At 61.9% G+C, this 22,575-nt stretch overlaps 2 protein-coding genes across 23 annotated transcripts in view; one reads left to right on the forward strand and one right to left on the reverse strand.

The window, feature by feature from the left end:
* Nucleotides 1-7,554, forward strand: part of SFI1 (SFI1 centrin binding protein) — an 84,835-nt gene extending 77,281 nt beyond the window's left edge. For 9 of the 13 annotated variants that reach the window (XM_070065842.1, XM_070065841.1, XM_051826540.2 and 6 more), the window contains 10 exons: nucleotides 1,435-1,595; nucleotides 2,037-2,111; nucleotides 2,739-2,813; nucleotides 2,933-3,109; nucleotides 3,183-3,409; nucleotides 4,105-4,209; nucleotides 4,328-4,520; nucleotides 5,688-5,820; nucleotides 5,923-6,001; nucleotides 6,422-7,554. In XM_070065842.1, coding sequence (XP_069921943.1) covers nucleotides 1,435-1,595; nucleotides 2,037-2,111; nucleotides 2,739-2,813; nucleotides 2,933-3,109; nucleotides 3,183-3,409; nucleotides 4,105-4,209; nucleotides 4,328-4,520; nucleotides 5,688-5,820; nucleotides 5,923-6,001; nucleotides 6,422-6,713 — 1,517 coding nt within the window. In that variant the 3' untranslated portion in view covers nucleotides 6,714-7,554. The remainder of the gene's footprint in view (nucleotides 1-1,434; nucleotides 1,596-2,036; nucleotides 2,112-2,738; nucleotides 2,814-2,932; nucleotides 3,110-3,182; nucleotides 3,410-4,104; nucleotides 4,210-4,327; nucleotides 4,521-5,687; nucleotides 5,821-5,922; nucleotides 6,002-6,421) is intronic. The other 4 variants (XM_008272154.4, XM_070065840.1, XR_011385157.1 and 1 more) reach the window with 4 other exon arrangements.
* PISD (phosphatidylserine decarboxylase) overlaps nucleotides 6,760-22,575 on the reverse strand; it is a 42,192-nt gene continuing 26,376 nt past the window's right edge. For 3 of the 10 annotated variants that reach the window (XM_017349588.3, XM_017349587.3, XM_070065846.1), the window contains 6 exons: nucleotides 10,563-10,728; nucleotides 9,153-9,389; nucleotides 8,899-9,037; nucleotides 8,576-8,722; nucleotides 8,245-8,405; nucleotides 6,760-7,965 (listed from right to left, as the gene is read on the reverse strand). In XM_017349588.3, the coding sequence (XP_017205077.3) occupies nucleotides 7,741-7,965; nucleotides 8,245-8,405; nucleotides 8,576-8,722; nucleotides 8,899-9,037; nucleotides 9,153-9,389; nucleotides 10,563-10,728 (1,075 nt within the window). In that variant the 3' untranslated portion in view covers nucleotides 6,760-7,740. Of the gene's footprint in view, nucleotides 7,966-8,244; nucleotides 8,406-8,575; nucleotides 8,723-8,898; nucleotides 9,038-9,152; nucleotides 9,390-10,562; nucleotides 10,729-12,268; nucleotides 12,493-14,517; nucleotides 14,731-16,220; nucleotides 21,630-22,575 lie in introns of those variants that run through there. The other 7 variants (XM_070065844.1, XM_070065845.1, XM_017349589.3 and 4 more) reach the window with 6 other exon arrangements.

Raw genomic sequence — 22,575 nt, forward strand, 5'->3', positions numbered from 1 at the left:
CTGAAGGGGGTGCTCATGGTTAGAATAAATGAAAATCTGAATGTTGTGAAAGCAGTTTGCTGTGGTTTACCTTGGACCACAGAGAGAGCCAGTCATGGTGTTACACTGGCTTCACAGATTTGCTCCAGGACAGAAACGCCTACCCCTTGGTTTGGTGCTGGCTGTGCTGTGTGTGAATGCTCGCAGGACCCTGACAGCCTGTGCACAGGGCCCCAGGGTCAGACACACAGCACCTCCTCCTCCATGAACCCCCTGTGCCCACAGCTCAGAAGCCAGTGCTGTACTCTGGCTCCCCAGGGGGCTGTGTTCGCCTCTTCCTTGGCCTTTGTTCTGGTGGAGCTTCTGCACCTGCGTCACGTACGCCAGGCTGGGCCGGCTGCCTTTCCCTCAGATGCCCACCCCGGCCATGCTGGGAGCATCACGTTCAAGGTGTGGCCTGAAGCTGCTTCTCTGAAGCACTTGCCCTTGAAGGCAGGCCCTGCGGTTGCCGTGTCCACTGTGTACAGTATGAGGGACTTGGGATGCTGGACAACAAGACGTTGCACGTAGCAAGTCCATGGCCAATACCTGTGGATGTTTCCTGGCTTTTATTCAGACCTGAGTCTCGGGCACATCTTGACAGTGCAGGGTGGGGCTGGGTGCCGGGCTTGACAGTGCAGGGTGGGGCTGGGTGCCGGGGAAGATGTCAGAAGACACATGACGCAGAGTGCCCAGGAAGGGCAGGCTCAGCCAGCCGGGGCGTGACCTCAGGCAAGGGCCTCCCCTGGACCCCCACCCCGGGTTGTCAGGAGGACCCAGTGAAATGATTGAGAAGGAGACATGCAGACGGGACGGAGCTGTACCCACAGTATCAGCACCTAGTACCGCAGTTGGCTTCCAGGGGGCCATCGCTGCCTTCCCTGTCCATCCCGACCGAGCTCCCCGTATTGGCATCTGTGCCCCAGGATCAACCCTGCTCTCATCTGGAGACGGGAAGCAAAGTGCAGAGCTCTGGGAGTGGGGACACAGCCCGCAGCCCAGCCGAGCGCACTTCCCCTCACTGCCCGTCCCCTGGGGCTGTCACTCAGGCTGGTTGGACTTGTCTGAGGGCCTGGGCTGCCCTCCTGTTAGAATGAGCCGCTTCCTTCTTTTGCTTTTCCTCTTCCTTCCCCGCCCCCCCACTTCTCTTCCTCCTCCCTCAGGCAGGGGCCAGGCAGCTCCTTGTGCGGGACTGGGAGAGGGTCCCTGGGGGCACAGCGTGAACAGCTCCTCTGGTCCCAGCCCCGAGGGTGCTTGGTCACCTTAGAGAGTGTCCACTGTCCACATGAGATGGTTCCACCCAGGGGCCCGGACACCCCGGCTCTATCCCCACACGTGCTCCACCCTGAACCTTCCCGGCTAGTCGTCACCAGTGGAGATCCCACGAGAGCCTGCCGTGGTGTGGGTCTGCCCTAGGCTGTCTGCGGACCTGGTTGCTGCGCTGGCGGGACTGCAGCCGGAGAGCAGCCCAGCAGAGGGCCCAGCTGCAGAGGGCGGCCCAGCACCGCCGCCGGCAGCTGCTGCAGGACGGCATGGCCCGGTGGAAGAGGCACCACCTGGGCTGTGCCAGGAAACAGGTGAGGCGGCTGGCGGCGCTCCAGGTTCCCCTTTGTCACAGGGCGGGGAGGGGGGTGTTTAGGCCAGGGACAGCCTCATGAGGGGCCTCTTCTTGCTTTGTGTGGCTGGGTGGTTCTGGGTCCTACAGGAGACACCCTGAGCATTGAGTGGGGGTGGGGGGTGGGGGTGGCCAGCCTCAGAATCATGGCCCCCAAGGGAAGATGGCTCAGCAGAGAACCTGGGTCACACTGACCCCTGGCTGGTCAGAGCTGGGGGATGAACAGCCGTGCAGTCACCTCTGGTCTGTGTCTGAGGCCTTGGCACCGTCCAGGCCTCCTGACCACAGGTGGACATTTATTTGTGCTTGGGCCCACTCAGTGGTTGCCCCAGAGGCCTGGGCTGCACGTTTGCCCTGGTTGCTGGGTTGGGGACCTGACTCCCTGGGTGCCTGCTCTCCCCAGCTGCTGCAGAGGCAGGCCACCCAGTTCCGGGCACAGAGGCTCAGCCGGGCCTGCTTCCAGCAGTGGAGACGGCAGGTGAGAGCCCCTGCGGTACACCTTCCCCACTTCCTCCTCCCGCCGGCTTGTAGGGCGTGGGCTGCCCACACCTCTATTCAGTATTGGTACTGTCACCCTTGACCCTCGGCCCCCTCCAGCCGCTTCCTTCCACCTGACCTGTAGGCCACTTGTTTCAAGGCCTGCTTTCTCGTTCTGCAGCATCCTATGTAAAACACACTGGTGTAATTCCGCAAAATTAATAGGAAATGCACTTGAAGTCTTTGCCAAGGCCTTGATAAAAAGCCAGGAGAGCTCATTCGCATTCAGTTGTGCACAGCAAACCCCTTCAGCCCGCAGGTCCCGCTTGCTCTCCTGGGCTGCAGCCAAGATCTGAGCCCAGCCCCTCCCAGCTCCCTAAACTGCCCGGCCTGCTGCCTGCCCAGAGCCCTGCTGCCTGCATTCCTCCAGTCATTCCTTGATCCACGGATCAGGAGTGCGGTGAGCCCCCCGCAGCCAGGCACAGGCTGGGACCTTCCGAGGCAAGGGAGGGAAGCCCCAGCCACAGAGGCTGTGAGTGAGGAGCCGCCACGTTGGAACAGGGCTGTGTGGTCAGGGCAGCCTCCTGGAGGAGGTGAAATGGACGTAACCCCATCTTTCTGGCCCTAGCTGGAGGCCAGGAGGCAGGAGCAGCGGGCTACGGTGCAGGCCCTGTGGTTCTGGGCCTTCTCACTACAGGCAAAGGTAACGGCCTGCCTGGGGTTGGGGGGACGAAGGGGCACCTGCTCTGTTGGCGTGGATCTTGGGCAGAGCCCCCGGGAGGCCTGAGCAGGGCTTCCTAAGCCTCAGGCCCGTTCTTGGAGGTGTGGACGGCATGGCTGGGCTTCGTGCTGGAGAGGAGGAGGAAGAAGGCGCGGCTGGAGCGGGCAGTGCAGGCCTACCACCAGCAGCTCCTCCGGCAGGGCGCCACACAGCTTCTGCGCTTCGCAGCTGACAGGAAGGCCGCCCGGCAGCAGCTGCAGGCCCAGCAGCAGGTCCAGGTAGGCCCCAGGCCTTCGCCTGTTGTGGGGAGCGAGCCGGGCACGGCCTGAGCTGACAGCGGCTACGTTGCAGGCTGCCCACAGTCTCCACCGTGCAGTCCGCCGCTGTGCCCTGCTCTGGAAACAGAAGGTGCTGGGCAGGGAGCCTCGGCCCCCAGCCCCCAGCGCGTCCAGCAGGAGAGTGACATCCGAGGGTCCCCTCCTCAGCCGCATTGCTGGGGACGCCACCCGAGCCCCTCGGCCTGAGGGCGCCCTGGGCACTGAGGCCCTGGCTGCCGGGGAGCCCTCTCTGCTGGAGCTGTGAGTCGTCCACCCTGAGGAGGGAGGGAGGGGCCAGCGGTCAGGCCTTGCCCCCAGCCCCTCCAGCAGGTCCCAGCCCCCGAGGCTGGGGGAGAGGATGGGCTGGGATTCCCCAGACTCTCCTTTTCCTGCCAAAGCTCAGGAAGCCCCTCTGCCGCACTTCCTCCCCTCCCCTGTCCTAATTGCTGACCCAGGAAATGACACATGGTGTTGAGGAGAGCCACAGGCTGTTGGACAGCCCTGCCTCTGCCCCTGGGCCTGCCACTGTCTCCCCAGACCTGTCACCCTGTGCTGAGCCTGTGGTCACTGCCTGAGAACCCCAGGGCCCTGGGGCAAGATCCGGGTGGCCTTGGACCCCCATCCCTGCTCTGCTCCTTCCTGCCTGACCTTGGCAAGACCCTGAAGGTTCTCAGAGGCTGTCCCTCCCACCCCCCAGGACATGGGAGGAGCACCCACGCCCACCAGGGCTACTACACAGGTTGGATCCATGCATGCAGCAGCCCCTCACGCTCAGGCACATTTTGCCAGATTTCCTGCACACTCTCCCAGCCTGGGTCACCCCCTGCCAACCGTCTACTTGTTGACCTTGGCTGAGAGCCCAGCCTTCAGTGTTCCTGTAGGGCTGGGGAGACTGGACTAGAGATGGCAAGGCCCCTGCAGCCCCTGTCTGCCTGAGGATCCTGTGTTCTCCCCAGCAGGGCTGCACACTCTGCGAGGAAGCAGCCACGACGCCCACACTTCCTGCTGGAGCCCGTGCAGAGCCACGCGTCCTTAGGATGCGGCACCCTTGGGGGGCAGCGGTAGGCTGTGTGTTTTGGGGGCTATAGGATGGGGGGATCCGCTTTGCTTCCTCAGTCCAGACTGCACTCAGCGAAGGGTTCCATAGGCTGACCAGGTTCCTGCCTTCCCTGTGCCCAGGACCGAAAAGCTGCAGGCGTGTGGCCTGGGCATGGCCCCACCAGCAGGCCCTTCCCTCACGAGGCCCTTCCTGCCTGGGGCCCTGCCGAGTGCCCCCAGCCCTCAGCTGCCCCCGGTGGCAAGTGCAGGCCCAGAGCTGCTGCTGCTGCCTCCCTCCTCCTTCATGCCCCGCCGGGTGGAAGCACCAGCCAGGGTAAGTTCTCCAAAAGACCTGGTCACCAACTCCCACCCGCTTGTCTCGTCCCCGTATGTTGCTCTTTCTCGTGCCCTTGGTGCCGTAGCATGGCTGTACTCATTTCTGGAACACCCTGGCACCAGAAGAGCAAGCCACTCACTCAGCCAGCAAGCATAGGTGCCCACGGCACACCAGGGCCAAGGGCACAGCAGCTGAGGCCCCCACCCCTGGGAAGTTTCTGTGCTAGTGGCCCTGCAGACCCTTGAAGTGACCGCAGATCATGTAGGGTCAGGCCGGCCTCAGTGAGCAGTCAGCTGAAGGCTGCAGCAGGCAGCACATGTGGGGTTAGGTCCCTGTGGTCCATGTGACGCAGGCAAAAGATGCAGGTGGCCAGGACTCGGCCGCCGCTGTGGACACAGACGATTCCCTCTGGAGCCGGAGGAGGTAGGACCTGCCCCTGATGGACTTGGGAGAGCAGAGGGGAGGAAGGAACCCAGGGTGACCCTGAGAATCTGGCCTGAGTAACACGGGGAAGGAGTTCTTGAACCGAGAGAAGTAGAACCGGGTGAGGGCCAGATTGGGGCGAGGCATAGAGAAGGCAGAGCACGGGGCCTGGCTAGGGGAGAGGTCCCAGCCAGAGATCTAGGTGGAGGGTCCTCAGTGTAGGCTAAGGGACGCCCCTGGAGCCGACTGTGATCACCGGGCGGTGAATTTAGGAGGCGGGGGAGGGGTGGGGGAGTGGGCCTGGGGACAGGAAGGAGCCAGTTCCAGCAGTGAGTTTGGCCTTGTGGGATCAAGGACACGAGGCTGGAAGCGGGCATGGGGTAGTGAGAGGAAGTCTACCGGAGAGAACTGGGGAAGGCTCCGGGGTGGGCTGGGCACTGAGAGCTTCTGCAGGGGTGAGGCGGGCTCCGGGGTGGGCTGGATGCAGAGGGTTGAGTAAACCTTCAAACAGAGTAGCTGGAGTGTTGCTGAACCACACCCCTGGAGGGACTGAAGGTGTCAGGGCTGCAGGCCAGGGCAGGGCCAGCCTGGGTGGGACTCCTGGCCTGGCCTGGCCTGGCCTGCCCCTCCCCTGCAGGACATAGTGGGCAGCAGGGCTGAACGGGGGATGAGGACTTGGTACCCTCTCCCCAGGCTTCCTCCTGTCATCTCTGCCCAGCATCTACCCTTCCTCCTTTCCAGGTGTCAGCACAGCTGGACACCCCTGGGCTTAATGTCCAGGCTCCGCTAGCCCTGACCAGCGTCCCTGACCCCCATCTGCTCCTCCCGGGGGACTTCACGGGCACGAGGGATGGGTCTGGTGCTGAAGCTGCAGGTGCGTGCCTGGCCTTGTCAGGGCAGTGGGGACCTGCCGTTCACCCATCCCGCGGGGAAATGGTGAAGAGCAAGCATGTCCCACGCTGTCCTGTCGCCGCAGGCCACGCTGACCTGGAGGCTGAGCTCGAGGGGATCCAGCAGCAGCTGCAGCACTACCAGAGCACCAAGCAGAACCTCAGGTGCGGCCCAGGAGGCCCCCGCCACTGCCCGCGGGCGGTGGGGAGCTGTACAGAGGCCGTGCTTCCCACCAGGATGCTGGGCTGAGCCTGCAAAGTGCTGCGGGCCCCGGCTGCGCTCAGCGGCCCTCAGCAGCCTCGGAGATTTGAGGGAAGCAGCCTGGTCCCCTCGTTCTCAGCTCTGCATAGGGGAGGAGGGGCTTCCGGCTTCCCTCACTCTCTGTCCAGGAACTGTTCGCTGGAGGAAGAACACGTTTGGCTGCTGGGCCTGGAGGGAGGGCAGGGGTCCTGCCAGGCCCTTCTCTGCCCCACCATATCCCTGCACCACCATTAGCTGGCGTGCTTCTTCCCGGGCCCAGGGGGAGCCTATGAGGCTCCGTGGAGAGACCAGCCTGGCACACACAAGGTGTCCCCGACCCACAGGTCCTGCCAGCGCCAAGCAAGCAGCCTGCGCAAATGGCTGGAGCTGAGCAGGGAGGAACCCCGGCCAGAGGACCAGGCCGAGGAGCAGAAGGTGCAGAAAGAGCTCGAGGAGGTAAGGTCCGGGCCAGCCCCAGGCCAGCCCCGGGCCGGGCCGCCCCTCAGCTGGCTCTGTCGCTCCTGCCTGCAGGTGGAAGTGCAAATCCAGCTGCTGGCAGAAGAGCTCCGGGCCCAGCGCCAGCCCATTGGGGCCTGCATCGCCCGCATCCAGGCCCTGCGCCAGGCTCTGTGCTAGGCTGCTGGCCCCAGGCCGTCTGTAAGAACAGAACACAAAGCCACAATGGGTTTTCCTTTTTTATTTCAAAATGTTTTTGCGATTAAATGAATTACTGTTCAGAAGTCTCCCACTTTTCATACAAAAATACTGTGCTACTGATACAGTTGAAAAAGTTCAATGACTTCTCCTGCAGGAGAAATTCACAGTGCCCCCAGGATCAACAGGAAGCCTGGCCTTGTCCCTGGCACTGGGCTCCCAGGCCTGCGCACCTGTTTCTCGAGACAGGTTTTCTAGGCACTGACCCACCATACACCAGGGCTCCTCTGCCTGAACCAACAGCAGCAACTCTCCCGTGTTCCGTGGGGACGGGACCCGAGCCCCATCTGCCCTGCGCACTGGATACCTGCAGGTGGGTACAGTGACCCGTCTTGCTCCAGCAGAGGACTCAAGCCACTCTAGAAGGCCACTTGTCAGGGCCTGCAAAGGTCCACATCACTCATGCCGCCCTCAGACATTCAGACGGTCATTTGGCCACAAGTGCAGAGAAGAAAAACCGCGCTTTCCCTGTGAGCAGGGTGAGGCGAGTGTGACGACAGGAAGCGGGCAGCCCTGCTCTGGGCTGCTAGGCAGGTCCACAGTCCGTGCCAAGGGGGCACCTCACCCTGTGCACTGCGTGGGGCGGCAGGGCTAAGGAGAAGCACAGGGCCACAGGAGACAGCCCAGAGGCGGGGAGCAGCAGCAGGAAGGTGCAGCAGCACTTAGCACCCTCAGAGCAAAGTCAAGACCAAGTGCACGCTCAGCCAGGAGTTTATACAGTGTTTAAAAAAAAAAGTCAAAGTTATTCTGAGATGGTCCCAGCCCACACTTTGTAGGCCTGGGCGTGACAGGTGCTCCGGCTACCTCCTGAGGAGGATCCAGGCCCTCTCTGCACATCATCAGGCCCCGCCAGGGCAGCCCTCACGGCACAGCCTCCAGGGCTTCCCCTCGAAGATCCCCGTGCTCCTCTGAGAAAAGATCCCCCGGCAGCCACGGCCAGAAGCAGGCCCTAGAGGGAGCCCAGGGCTTCCCCAAAGCGGATTTTCTGTCCTGGTTTCAGCTTGAAGTTGAAGTCCTTGGGGGCTTCGAAGATGAGCACGATGGTGGAGCCCAGGTTGAACTCGCCCAGGTGCTCGCCCTTGCGCATGGGGATGCCCTCCTTGTTGGCATGCGTCACGAAGCTGAAGTCGTTGTAGGACCCCTTGCTGTACCTCGGGCTGTTTGTGTGCAGGTTCTGTGGGGGAGGCCAGGCGTCAGGGCCAGGCCATGCAGAGTGCACCCCCCCCGGGCCTGCTCGGCTTGAGCCCAGCTCTGAAGGCTCTCAGCGTCCTGACACAGCAGCCCTGCAGGCAGGGGGCTCAGACCTGCACCTTCTTGCCCACTCTAGCTGCCCCACCTCCACCCATTCCTTCCTCCTCCTCACCTCTGACCTCTGTTCCTAACAGGAACAATGTGCCAGGGAGGGAGGTTAACCCCCGCAGCCCCTGGCTCCACAAGCCTGGGCCCTGCTCACCCGGTCAAAGTAGATGCGAATGGAGCCCACGTTGGTGGCCCCCACGGCCGTCAGGGAGAAGAAGCCATGTTTCCAGTCCCCGGTCAGGACCACGCGCTCGTTGTGGCAGAAGAGCTCCTTGATCCAGCGGGCCATGCCAGGGTTCACGGACATCAGCGAGCCTGTGGGGCAGGGAACGTGCTACTCCCTGCCTCAGGACAGCCTGAGACCCACCCCGATGTCACTGCGAGGCAGGGCGGCCCCAGGCTCTCTCACAGCCAGCCAGTGCTCTTGATCTCAGTGAAGCCAATCTAGAGCCGGGGCCCAACATCCAAGGGCAGCTGCCACCCACCTGGGAAGTGGCGCCGGTGGGAGACGGTCCAGTCGGTGGGCGAGTGGAAGCAGTGGTAGTCGCCGGGAGCCAGGTAGATGACGCAGTGGTAGAGCTCGTTCCCCGCCCGGGTGACCAGCTGTTGCTTGAAGGACTCACACGAGGAGGCTGTGGCGTGGGGACGACAGGTGGACCCAGCACGGCCCCGTGGCTTTGGTCAGGGGACATCCTGGCCCCTTCTGCCACCTGCAGCACCCACAGCCGCCTCAGCTGTTCGTCCCTCCCTCCCCACCCTCAGCCCCTCAGCGGCAGGGCTGCCGGGCTCCGCCTGGGCAGTGACCCACCTGTGGGGAAGGGCGGGTCATCCGTGCCAGTGCGAGGGCCCAGGAACGACTCCAGGGAGTATGTGACCCCCTTCACCTGCTCCACCTCACAATTCTTCACCTGCCCAAAGTTGAGGATCTTCCCATCCGAGGGGCTGATCTGGAGGGGAGGGGAGGGCAGGGCCCCTTGTCATCTGCTGGGCACCCAGCCCTGCCATCCAGGACACGCTGGGCCTGGTTCCCAAAGACATGGGCGAGCAAGGTTCAGGCCTCACCACGCTATGCAGGCCGCAGACGGGCCGGGCCTGCGGCTTCAGCTTGCGCCGGAAGAACTCGCTGAGGTTGCGGTAGTGGTGCAGGTCCTCCACGGCGGCCTCCTTCATGTTCACGCCGAAGGTCCAGATGTACAGGCTGTACACCGGCCGGCGCAGCCAGTGGGGCAGCTCCACCTGGTTGAGGCGGCCCCAGGCCCGGGACAGCAAACGCGTCGGCACGGACTTGTACAGGGCCACCTGCAGCCACAGGGCAAGAGGCGGAGTTGGCTACGCTGCCCCAGCTCCAGAGTGCGTTCCCCCCCACCACACCACAGGAGAGAACCCGCCCAGGGCGGCGCAGTGCCCCAGGCTGCTGTTGTGATGTGGCCGTTTCTTGCTAGGAACCAGACTGTACTTGCCAAACGCACACAGGACCGGAGGCTCTTTAGTCACTACACGCAAAGGTCAGAGTGCAACTGCCCCAGCGGTGGAGGGGAGAGGGTGTGCCAGCCCTGCCCTAGGTCCCTGCCCAAATCCCTCGAGAAAGGGGCAGGGTGCCCAGGACAAGTCTGCAGTACTTGTTAACCGCCAGCACCATCAAGAGCTGGAGTTGCACACAGGTCCCACTGCCCCTCCAGGCCTGGCAGCACTCAGGACACGCCCACACAGCTGCCTGCACCCGCGGCTCCTCCCATGACGCGGGAGGAATCCCTCCCCATTGGTGCCTCCAGCCGGGCTCTCAGGACCGGGAGTCTGGAGCCCTGGAGGGCAGGTGAGCGCTCACAGGTGGCTCAGGCACCCAGGCAGGGGCAGCTCTCAGAAACCTCAGCTGCTGCACTAGAGTGGGAACTTGCCAGCCGCGGCTGCCCCTTGTCCCAGGGTGTCAGCGCCTCTGAGATAACGAACCAGTGGCTCCCAGAACTGTGCTCTCCCTCCTGCTGCTGCCCAGTCACCTGGAGTGGCCTGGGGCTGCTGTGTAACAGGCTGTTCTCAGGAACAGGCCAGAACCTGGCCAGGTCTACTGTCCAGGACGCCCAGTGCCCTGGAGCGCTCCTGATCCCTCCCCCCCACCCCCGGAATTCCATCCTTGTGGTCAGACTGCTGCAAGCCAAGAGCAGACGCAAGCCCAGAGGGACCAGCGACGGCCAGGACAACTCAACTCAGCAGCCGGGCCACCCTGCTTCCTCCCAAACAGACTCCCGCCTTCCTGAACTGCCCCTTGGGCACCCAGGGATTCACTGGGACTCCTGTCACCGCTGAGTTCTCTCTGCCTGAACACAGAGTTTGACTCCCCAGTGTGAACTGCTAGAACCTGAGCCCCAATGGCAGCAGTGAGGCAGGCGAAGACGGCAGGCAGGGGACAGCAAGCGCTCCGGGTCACCTGTGCAGCCCACACGGCCGCTGGGGCCACAGTGGCCTGCGCGCACTTACCCTGCTCACAGGCCTCCATCCCACCCGGCTGAGCGGCCTGAGGGCGCCGAAGGGCAGGAGGTAGTAGAGCACGGTCAGGGGCCAGGAGCGCAGTTTCAGGGCAGGTCTGGACATGCAGCTCAGCTGGCCCAGCCTCCGTCGCAAGGCCAGCTGGGGGAAATGCAACCTGCAGGACACACGTCCGCGCACAGCCCAGGTCAGCAGCCGCAGCCTGCGTGAGGACCCCCAGACCTACCCTGGGCAGTGCCACTCCTGCCCACACTTGGCGTGCCTCCGGGCACCTCCCCGTTCTCAGAGCCCGGCTGCCTCTGGCTGGCAGACTCAGTTCTCATGTCTACAGCCTGCCGGCCGGCTGAAAACTGCCAATAGGGGCAGCCAGACGGAGGAGGCTTAGCCCAGCTCCCGGGCACCTCACACGGAGCCTTCCAGGGCCAGCATGGGGGAAGGCGGGGAGGAGAGGCTGCCTCACACCCCCCAGTGTCCCCTGGTTCCAGAAGAGTGGAACCCGGGGCCAGCTCTGCTCACACAGGTGCCAGGGAGCCTGAGGCTCCTGGCCTGAACCCCCAGCAGTGCACACAGGAGCTGGCAAAAATCTCTTCCTGGCTGCAGGCCTCTTGTCTCATCAAGGACTTGGGCAGCCAAGATCTCCCAAGCAGCAGGTGCACACACAGACACACCCCCTACTGGCTCTGGCTCTGCCCTCCTGCATGCTCACTCTTCCCACAGCAGGTAGCTTCTCCAAAACCCACCCATGGCTTTATGGGGGGACCTCCCCAGCCCTTCAGCCACCTCCCCTGCAATGAGGGGGCCGTGCGCATGACCCAGGCCCCTCCTCTCAGCCAGGGCAGGGTCTCTCCCCACCAGCGCAGATCCAGTAACTCAGGCACAGGCTCAGCTTCATGGGAGTCACAGAGGCTGGGAGGGATCCTCCCACTGGAACCCTGGCCTCCTGTCCCCTTGTCACAGAGCCAGGCACAGCGTCGCCATCAGAGGAACACAGTGCCACCTATTCCACAAACACCCCCCAGGCCTCAGGCTCCTCATCTGCATGGCAACACTCTCAGCATCTCTGTGACCCTGTGCCCTCTGTCACCCAGGTACTGAGCAAACCAAGGAACAAAGAGGCATCTCGGCCAACAGCAAGAGCAGAAGGAGCGGGGAATCGAGGGTTAGTGAGGGCGCAGGCAGGCAGGCAGGCACGCTCTGCAGACAGACAGCTGCGGCCCCGCCACCCACCAACCCCAACTCTTCTTCCTCCTCTCCCACCCCACCCCACTGTGTTTCTAAAAGCAGCAGGACGGTGGCAGGGGCCAGGCACAGGCAGCCGAAGCACTGCTTCCCCGCCCCGCTCACTGCAGAAGAGCAGGGACCAATCCCAGAAGAGCCGCAGGAAGCCCCTCTCCGAGGCTGCAGGCAGGCTCTGGTGTGGGAGGGGGCCCGGGCACCACCTGGAGGACCAGCACAGGACCAGGTCCCCAGCCAGCCGGGCCACCTCCCCCCACCGGGCCCTCCTCTGGTTGGAACCGCAGGTACCTGAAGCGGGCTCTCCTGCCCAGGCCCCCCTGGCTGGGCCCCTCCAGCCACGGGGGCTGACCCCCAGGCCCCTGGCTGCCACCTCCACCTCGGGGCCGCTGGACCTGAACTCTGACCTTCCGGAGGTCGTGGCGGGGCGCGGTGTGGTTAGGACGCAGCGGGCAGCATCTCACCATTTCGCTGCGCGGAGCTCTGGTCCTCGCCGCGCCTCTGACTGACACATCGTGGGCCGGCACGGGGAGAGCGGCGCAGCAGCTCGCTGGCTCGCCTTTGTTTCTCCGCCTTCCTCCCCTTCCCCCCGCGCCACAGGAGCTCTGCGCTGTCACTGCTCCAGGGGCGCTGGCGGCTCTGCTTCCCTGGTCTCAGCAGCTCACGGGTGCAGGTTAGAGGGTCGGGGCTATTGCAAACAGACAGGCACCGGTCACACACCTGCTCAGGCCACCAGCTCGGGGCTTGCAGTTCAGAGCGGAAGGCCCTTCACCCAGCCCACTCTGTCCCCCAGGCCTGGCTAGCTGCCCTGTCCCTGCCGCCCTGGACTGAGCCAGCCTGCCCAGGTCACCCACTTGCTTTGCCCAGCTGGGAGGGCAGCAGGTAGGCGTGGCCTTTGGGCTGTGGGTCCCAGGAGCCCCATCAGGGAGGGGACCGGGCACTGCCAGGCTGAAGGAGCACAAGGTGGGAACCTGAGCCCTGCGCGCCAGGCCGGCCCCAGCACAGCGTCGGCCTGTCTGCGGCCGCGCCCCTCCCTCGCCAGGACCTGACCCATTTTCCATTCAGGTTACAAAGTAGCATCTGAAGAATGAGATGAGCAGGAAGCCAGGGGAGGCCCAGGTGAGAACCCAGGAATCGCACCCTCACCCCTCCAGGCAGGCCCAGCTCTGCCCGGTCCAGCCCTCCTCAGCAGCTGTGCGTCTGGGTGTCTGGGTGACTTCGGAAAACCTGCCCAGGGCTGGCCAGCCTGCTCCCCTGTCCCATCTTTGCTTCCGAGAAGCACTTTGGCCAGGCTATCTTCAGGACACGCCCAGCCAGGACAAAGCCTGTCCCTGCGCAGATAACAGGGAAGGAGAGCAAACATGCCCCTGCGGCCATTTTGGCCCAGCAATCAAGGCCCAGGGAGGGGTGGGCTGACATGGGCTGACTGGGAGCCCATCCTGCCCCGCCTCCAATCCCAGCCACAGCCTTGTGGGGGTGCAGGAGCACTGCCCCAACTTCAGATGACAAAATGAGGACCCCCCCCCCGAGCTGCTGCTTAAGGACCCCGGCGAGGACCACACTGTGACAGAACGAGAGACTCCAACTCGGACGTGGCCTGCACAAGGACCAATGGGGATGCGCTGGCGGGCCCAACTCAGCCAGAGGAGTGGACTGCAGCCCCGGCACCAGGCTGCGACAGTCACTGAACCCTGGGAGCCAGGACAACAAGCAACCAAGGTCTGGACCTCAGAAGGCTTTCTCCCTGCACCCAGAAAAGGGCGAGGCCTGGCAGGGCAGTTGCGTCACCAGCCCCCTCCCACACAGACACGGCCTCCGCCACCCAAAGATGCTGGAGCTGGGACACGGAGCCCCATCCCATCCCCAGGGCCAGGGCATCACATGCTGAGAACACACCTCTCTCCCTGCCAGGCTAACAGGCCTGGGGGGTGAGCCTGGGGCCTGACTGTGCGGAGCCTGGACTGGGAGCAGAGGAGCCCAGCTGCTCATAGCCGGTATTCAGAGAGAGACAAGCATGTCCTTGAGGGATGGGAGGGGACGAGGGGACCCTGGGACCCCGAGCCCACAGACACACCAGCTGGGCCCAGCACCCCAGGGTCTCACAGCTGACTCTCCCAAGAGCCTCAGCGCTGCTTTCCCCCTCGGCACTGCCCGGGGCCCTCAGGCCTGCTGCTGTCCAGCCGGGGCCTGCCGAGGACTCAAGGCCTGCAAGGCCAGGGACTTGGCCAGACTAGACAGCCCAGCAGGGAGGGGGGAGCTGGCTCCTCCTCCCTGCAGTGGAGGGGGCTACATTTCTGAAGCAACACTAAGAGCCGCTGCGGGAGACTGGGGGCCCCAACCTGTACTTGCCCACAGTGAGGCCAGTCCCTCTCCCCTCTCATGGCCCCTCCAAATCACCATCTGTGGGCCCCAGCCCTGTGTCGGGCTCAGAGCTGCACGATGAGGGAAGGGGGTCTCTAGAGGTTGCTGCCTTCTTGCCCGCCCCCCCCCAGGTCAAAGCCACTTCTGCAGCCAGCAGTGCTTCCAGCCTCCGCCGTGGGGGTCCCTGGGTCCACGCCCCAGCACCCTGACCCTCCCAGCCCCGAGAGAGACCCGCGGGCTCAGGCTCTGCATGAGGAACCACAGGAGGGGCCCCGAGGCAGGGCTGTGCCCACACCTTCCCTCCCTGCTCGGAGTCAAGGGCACTCTGTGGAGGTGCACCTCATGCTCTCACCAGGACTTCAAAGCCAGCGTGTGGCCCGAGGGCCAGCCACCGGAACATGAGAACCTCGGGGCCCTGTGGCGGGGGACAACCTGGCCGCTGCAATCCTGCCCGGAGGTGGGAAAGGCCCTGGAAGTCACGGCGCTCCGTGGGTCTCCATTTCCTCAACGAGCAAGTGGGGAGGAAGAACTTCCCACTCAGCCCCGGCCCACAGCAGCCCTGCGCAGAGACCCCCACTTCCACCCGGGAGCTGGCTCCCGGCGCCTCATGCCTCACCTGCCTTTCCACACTGGGGAGGACACAGCTTTGCTCCCACAGGAAGGGGAGAGGGGAGGGGGCTCGGGTGGCAGTTGTGAGAGGAGCTCCAAACACAGGGACAGCAGGTCACCCCTGTCAGGACCCACTGTTGTGGGCGTCACATCAGAGCAGCACGGCCACGTCCCAGGCCACCCCTCAAAGCCCAGGGCACAGGCACCAGTACCTGCCCTCCCCTGGCTGACAGTGCAATGGAACATTCCAACTGAAGTCAGACAGAGGGACCCAGGCCAGTGAGCAGCTACTGTGGGTGGGGTCCTGTGTGCACACACTGGAGTGTACAGCTATCAGGGGTATGTGTGTGTGCGTATCAGGGCTGTGTGTGTGCAGATACTGAGTATGGGTTCATGCATATGCATGTGAGAGAGTGTGTGTGTGTGTGTGCGTGCGTGCAAGGGAGCTTGGGGGTATTAGGTGTGTGTGGGATCAGGTACATGTGGGAACCTGTGTGTACACATGACCATGTGGGTATTTAGGTGTGAGTGCATCAGAGCTGTGGGTATGAGTGCGAGTGTGTGGTCATTAGGTGTGCACGAACGTGTACATGTGTAGGTACTGGGTGTGCATGTGCACGTGTGGAGTGCAGGTGTGCGCTTGTGTTCCTGACTCTGACCTGGTTCCCTGAGGACCCTGGTGGCTTCTAGCTTGGGCCATGGTGGCGCAGGGCAGGCAGTGAGGGCCCAGGACTGTGCACCCAGAACCCCTGAGTAAAAATCTCCCTGAGTACATGAGGCCTCGTGGTTATGTGTCCAGGCAGACACACCCCAAGAACTGGCTCCTGCTCCCCTACAGAAATCTCGCCGCTTCTGAAACCTTAGTGCCCCAAAGCACACCTGCCACCAACTCTTCTTCCCGCACGGGCCCATGCAGAATGGGTGAACCACTGTGGGAGGAGGGACGAGGGAGCAGAGAAGGGCCCAGAGGCACCTGGCATCGAGAGGCAGTGGCCCGGCGGGGGACAGGAGGTAGGGAAAGGACTCGGCCTCATCTCCCAAAGAAGGCTCCTCTCAGAGGATGCCAGTGGGGCGCAGCGTGGTTCCCCTTCCTGGCCTTGGGGTGGTGACGCGGTCCGCCCCCGCAGTGCTCAGCTCAGCTTCTCCCTCACTTCCCGCACACTGCCTGCCGTCAGGAGGGGATGCTGCGACAGGACGTGGAGGAAGTGAGCTCATGCGGCCTGGCCCCGTGACCCGTGTTGGGGGGCAGGAGAAGCGGCGGCCACTACCTAATGGAGAGGGCTGGGCTCCGCAGGCCCCAGGGCCCCAGCCTCCTTGGCTGTGAAGGAGCCGGTGGGCACCCCTGAGAGTTCTGAGAGCACCCACGCCGGGGAGGCAGGGCTCCTAGCAGGGCAGGGCAGTGCAGGGCAGCGTGGGACCTCCCTAAGCAGCCCCAGCCATAGCTACCTGTGGCTCCTGGGCCCAGGGCCTGGCTGGGCGCACTCACCAGCAGGTGGGTCCAGGCTCTGGCTTCCTTCCGGGCTCTGGGCTCTGGGCTCTGGGCTCTGCGTTCCTTCCCACCAGCTCAGAAGCCTCTGGGCGGCGGGCGGGGGCTCGGCTTCCAGCCACTCAGACTGCTGGGGGCGGGGGCAGGAGGCCCGACACCAGACACCATTAAAGCTGCCGCTCCCTTCAAGCCCTAGCCAGGCCCAGGGAGCCCTGAGGGCCCCTTTAAGAGGAGGGACCAAGGCCTGGGGAGAAGGGGAAGAGCCGCCTGGTAACGGTCACCGGCACACCAGAGCACAGCAGGGTGGGGCTACTGCCCCCAGGAGATGCCTCCTGGGGCTGGGGCCCCCAGAGCCGCTGCCCGCGCCGCCACTCCCCCCAACCCGCTCTGGCCCCTGCGCGCTGCTGACCTCACAGAGGGCCGGCTTCTTCACTGGTGGGAGAAGCAGGCCACCTCCAGCCACCCTTTCCAGCCCTGGAAGCAAGCACTCAACGTTTCTCGCCGCCTTCCACAGCCCTCCTTCCATCGCCCAGGCAGGCACACCCCACGCCCGAAATACCTCGACCCCAGACTGACCACTAAACCAAAGCAGCCAGGAAGGAGGTCCACTTCCCAGCTTGGGGACAGGCTGAGAGAGGGCCTACCCAAGTCTTTCCACCCGCCTGGATCAGAGGGCCTGGGGCAGCAGACCCCACACCCACAGGCCCCAGGCGCCCAGCAAGCCCAGGTCCACTCAGGATGGAACGCAGCAGCTGAACGCTTTTGGGGGGGTGAGGAGGTCCGGAGCGGCCGCCATGGCTGCCACTGGGAACTCAATCCCATCTGCGAGGCCAGCTCAGCAATGGTCAGGTGGCTCAGAGGACGCACCCTCTCACTCTGGGCTGCGACGTGAGGATGCAAACCCAGTGTCTTCCCACCACTGAGAACTGTTTCTCAAACATTGCCATAGGAGGAGGGCACCCACAGGGCTTGCGGAGAGACAGGCAAGTGAGCTGAAGCAGCCTGGGTCAGGAAATGATGGCACGGAGACACAGCCTCACACCTGTCCTCACTGGAGTCCAGCCCAAGAAGCGCTACGATGGGAGGCCCCGGTCATGGGCTTGCAGGATGGCCCACACCTACAGTGTACCTGTGGTAACTGGGGAAAGGGATGAGCAAGGTCCATTTCCAGCCCTAAGGCCTTCAGGTTTTGCTACTACAAGACTGTGAATACCTTACACACAGGCTGCCCCTCAAATTCTCCTACCCGTGCCCACAGCAGACATCACTAATCAATCCTAGCACTAAGTCCCAGTAAGACTTTAGACACTCTCTGGCCTCAGAACTCCAAGCACACACATCAGATGGGATAAAAAGGAATTAAAGCACAAAAACAGATGCTGACATATGATGCAAGCACAACTGGGGAGATCCTGGAAGACTGCTCTGACTTCCCCAGAGCCTCCAGGCCACACAGCTCCCCTAGGCACAGGGCATCTTGGGGAAGGCCAGGTTCCGCACACTCCGCCTCCCTCCTCTGCCGGGCGGTTGCTTGAGCTCTGAGGCACTGCTCTACAGAACCATGCAGACCAGTGATTCCGCTTAATCCCTGTAAGCCCCCGAGGTGGATCAGAGTTTAGAAAACCCATAGGCTGGCGCCGCGGCTCGTTTGGCTAATCCTCCTCCTGTGGTGCTGGCACCCCGGGTTCTAGTCCCAGTCGGGGTGCCGGATTCTGTCCCAGTTGCTCCTCTTCCAGTCCAGCTCTCTGCTGTGGCCCAGGAAGGCAGTGGAGGATGGCCCAAGTGCCTGGGCCCTGCACCCACGTGGGAGACCAGGAGGAAGTGCCTGGCTCCTGGCTTTCGATTGGCCCAGCGCGCTGGCCGTAGCGGCCATTTGGGGGGTGGACCAATGGAAGGAAGACCTTTTTGTCTCTAACTCTGCCTGTCAAAAAAAAAAAAAAAAAAAAAAAGGAAAACCCATAAACCAGCCCACCCACTACCCTGCCATGGGCCTTCCCCACCTCCTACCACATCTGTTTTCTGGAGGGAAAGACTCTGGATTTCAAATGTTAACAAGTGCATTTCTGAGCACACCCAAAAACCTTCTGGCAAGTTTACTTCCCCACCTTGGGTGAGGTCCCTTCAGACCCACTTCCTCCCACCCTGCTGGGACGCCCTCTGGGTGGGAGCGCCATCTGGTGCCACCAGGAGGCTCTGCAGGCTCCAGGGTCAGTCTGCCCACTGTGCTCTCTGCTGTCAGACCCGAGTAAGTGCGTTCCATGCACTACCGCTGGCCCGACGCCCTGTGCCAGGGGATGGATGGTAGTAAAGGCAGGACTGGCAGCTGCCGTCAGTTAATTCTCATTTTCTGTGGCCAGCAGAGGCCCCTGGAGGAAGACTGGTGAGGGTGGGTGTCTCAGGCGAGGCAGGGGAGCCACAGGCAGGCCATCATCAGCCTTCGGGAAGTCTGAGCAGGAGGCCTGGACAAGCACAAAGTGCCTCTGGCTGTTTCTCCACACACAAGATCCTCCCAGCCCTGTCTGGTCCCCTCCCTCATGGGCAACGCTTCCTGCTGTCCCCTCAGTCTGCAGGGCTGCTCGAGTCCCTGGCACGTGCAGAGCCCCTGCAGGAGCTCCTTGGCGGGCCTGCCCCGGCACCGAGGAGGGGGTAGCCTGCGCTAAGACAGAGAGAAGGGGCTTCCATGGGGAGCAGGGCCAACAGGGAGACTCACGCAGGCCACAGCTGTCTGAGTCTGCCATCCTGGATTCCTTCCAGCCCCACATTTTCTTCAGGCTCGGTCCTCAGTTCCTCCACACACTGGCCACAGTGCGTGGAGGGGACCACAGTGCGTGGAGGGGACAGGCCCGGAGGTGCACCTACACCAACACTGGTGGGAGGTAGGAGTGGACGTAAGGACTGGGGAACTGGGGGGCGGGGGCTGAGGGCTGGTTAAATACAGCACAGCCTGAGCCACCTGAGGGAGCGGCTGTGTGTCCTCAGGTCACAGGTCCCCACAGATGCAGCAAAGGCAAGGCCCCAAGGCCTTCTGTGGTGCCCTCCTGCCCCAGAGTGAGCCCATGTCTCTGCGGAAAGAGCTCACCCCTGCTGGCCAGTTCTAGCAGCCTAAGAAGGCTACCCCTGGAATTCAGTGTGTGTGGCGAGGCTCTGCTCCCTGCCAGCTTGCCTATCTGCCCATTTAAATAACTACAACTGTTTTCTCAACACCTGTTAGGCAAGCAGTAAAAGAGTACTTGCTAAATCTCTATTGCATGCCAACATGGAGCCAGGTGTTCACACATTTGACAACCTGATGAAGGAGTTACCAGCTGTCCCGTTTACAGATGAGAATCAAGAAGTTATAGGAGGGGGCCGGCGCCATGGCTCACTCGGTTAATCCTCTGCCTGTGGCACCGGCATCCCATACGGGCGCTGGGTTCTGGTCCGGGCTGCTCCACTTCCAGTCCAGCTCTCTGCTGTGGCCCGGAAGGGCAGCGAAGGATGGCCCAAGTGCTTGGGCCCTGCACCCACATGGGAGACCAGGAGAAGCACCTGGCTCCTGGCTTCGCATGGGCGCAGCGCTGGCTGTGGCGGCCATTTGGGGAGTGAACCAGGAGAAGGAAGACCTTTCTGTCTACAACTCTACCCGTCAAATAAAAAAAATAAAATAAAAATAAGTTGTTATAGGAGGGGCCCATATGACCACCAGTTTGGAGTCCTGGCTGCTCCACTTCTGATCTGGCTCCTTGATAACGTGCCTAGGAAAGCAGCGGAAGACAGCTCAAGTACTTGGGCCCCTCCCACCCACAAAGGAGACCTGGACAGAGTGCCAGACTCCTTGCGGCCATCTGGAGAGTGAACCAACAGATGGACAATCTCTAACTCTGCCTTTCAAATAAATAATTTTTTTTTTAAAGAAAAAGTTATAGGACACACAAAGCTTAACAACGTGCAGAGAAGTAGGCCTTTGGCACAGGAGCTGTCACGTGGGATGCCCACATCCCGCAGCAGAGAGCCTGGGGTCAAGTCCTGGCTCTGCTCCCAGCTGGGGAGAGCAGGTGATAGCTCAGTTACATGCATCACTGATGGGAGACTTGGAGTGAACACGGAGCTTCTGGCTTCAGCCTGGCCCAGTCCCTGGCTGTTGTGGGCATCTGGGGAATGAACCAGCAGATGGGAGATCTTGCTCCCTTTGTCTTTCAAATAAACATAAATAAAAACATAGAAAAGAATTTATGGGAGACTTTAAAAAAAAAAAAGCTGTGTAGATCACGTCCGATACTGCCCATGGTCACATACGCCATGGCAAAGAGGAGTGCCTGGCGTGGGCCGACAGGGACCTGGGCGGGAGGAGCACTCGGAGCACTCGGAGCCCTCCACCGAGCCTGTCTTTCTGTGTGAGGCGTGTGCCAGGGCCACGAACAGGGCTCATCTGCCTGTCCTTGTTTTCATGAACTGGAATACTGCACCATACTTTTTCAAAAAAAAAGCTGTAAGACAAGCCAGACATCCGCAGCGGTGCAAACACAGAGGGGTGTGTCCTCTGGGAGCCTGGCCACTCCTGACCAAGGTCTGTCCTCTGCACAGCTGCCCCTGAGACCCCCCACCCAACACGAGCCCCTGAGGTGAGGTCAAAAATGAAGAACAAAACTGCCCCGTAATGCTGAGCCTTGAGCTGGGCCTTCAGGGGTAAAGTGCCCTGACGTCCCCAGCGCGCTTTCAAAAGACTCCGAGATAAATGACATGTGTGAGCATGCGCGCACCACACAGCCATCTGTGACCGAGTGGACAGGACAACACACGAACTATGAACTATTCTGTGCTAACTCCAATTCTTTCAACATTTCTACTCTGCTCAAAAGTGTTCACAGGGGCCACCATGGTGGCATTGCGGGTTAAGCCACCGCCTGCAGTGCTGGTATCCCCTATGGGTGCCAGTTTGAGTCCCAGCTGCTCTACTTCCGATCCAGCGCCCTGCTAATGAACTTAGGAAAGCAGTGGAAGATGGCTTGAGTGTTTGGGACCCTGTACCCACACAGGAAGGCCAGGAAGAAGCTCCTGGCTTTGGCCTGGAACAGCCCTGACCGTTGCGGCCATCTGAAGAATGAACCAGTGGATTGAAGATATGTCTGACTCTGCTTATCCCTCTCTCAAATAAATCAATCTTTAAAAAAAAAAAAAAGTGTTCAAAAGGGGCCAGCAATGTGGCGTACTGGGTTAAGCTAACACCTGCAATGCCGGCATCCCATATGGGCGCTGGGTCAAGTCCCAGCTGCTCCACTTTCTATCCAGATCCCTGCTAACTAGCCTGGGAAAGCAGTAGAAGATGGTCCAAGTGCTTGGGCCCCTGCACCCATGTGGGAGACCTGAAAGGAGCTCCTGGCTCTTGGCTTTGGCCTGGCCCTGCCCTGGCTGATGCAGCCATTTGGGGAGTGAATCAGCAGATGGAAGACCTCTTTCTCTCCCCTATTCCTCCCTCCCTCCCTCTGTAACTCTGCCCTTCAAATAAATAAAATAAATATTTTTTTAAAATGTTCACAATTTTTAAAAATTGGAAGACTCTGCTTTAAACCACAGCAAAACTCCTGTACCAGGGAGAAAAGCCAAGCCCAATTTCCACACACAGAACCCCTGAATTGAGGGCAGGCATACCCTACAGCACCACCGAGGGTACAGCATGGGTGGGAACTCAGGACACAGCCATTAACCCTAGATTTCCTGTCCTCAGCCTGGGATCATTAAGCACCCTGTTTGCCGGGCTCCAGTGGGTGCTGTGTTCTTGACAAGTCCTTTGTGGCTGGAGAAGCCACCTGCCCACCAGGGCTGGCTCTGCAGTCAAGGTCCCTCTCCACAGTCACCTCTGTGGGCCCATGAGGCTCACGGGGGGAAGCATGGGTCAGGGATGTGATTTCCACTGGCCTCTTCCCCAGGGCCCCCACAGCCATGGGCCAAGCTTCCCCACCATGAGCGCTTCTGTCCTCTGACCCGTGGGACACCTCCCCACAGGGACAGCATGGAGGCCAAGGGGAGTTTGTCACCAGATTTCACCCTCCGATCACTCAGATGTTAACAGGGAGCCCCAGGAGTCCCGGATCACACGGCTCTGCACTCCCCCAACAAGCCTGACAGGTGGCGTCTTCTTAAAAAGTACTCAGGAAGCTTTCCTGTTCCTCCTTTTAAGGAATTACAGACACCAGGAGAACCTCTCATCCACCCTCCTCTCTACGTTATTCGCATGAGCTCAGGGAGGGGACTGGCAGCCTGGGAGCCTCTCTCCAGTACTCAAGAACTTGTCACTTTAAGTCTGTGAGGACCACACACGCAACTGCAACCCGTGAC

This window comes from Oryctolagus cuniculus, chromosome 21 (assembly GCF_964237555.1).
Source record: "Oryctolagus cuniculus chromosome 21, mOryCun1.1, whole genome shotgun sequence".
NCBI classification, from domain to species: domain Eukaryota; kingdom Metazoa; phylum Chordata; class Mammalia; order Lagomorpha; family Leporidae; genus Oryctolagus; species Oryctolagus cuniculus.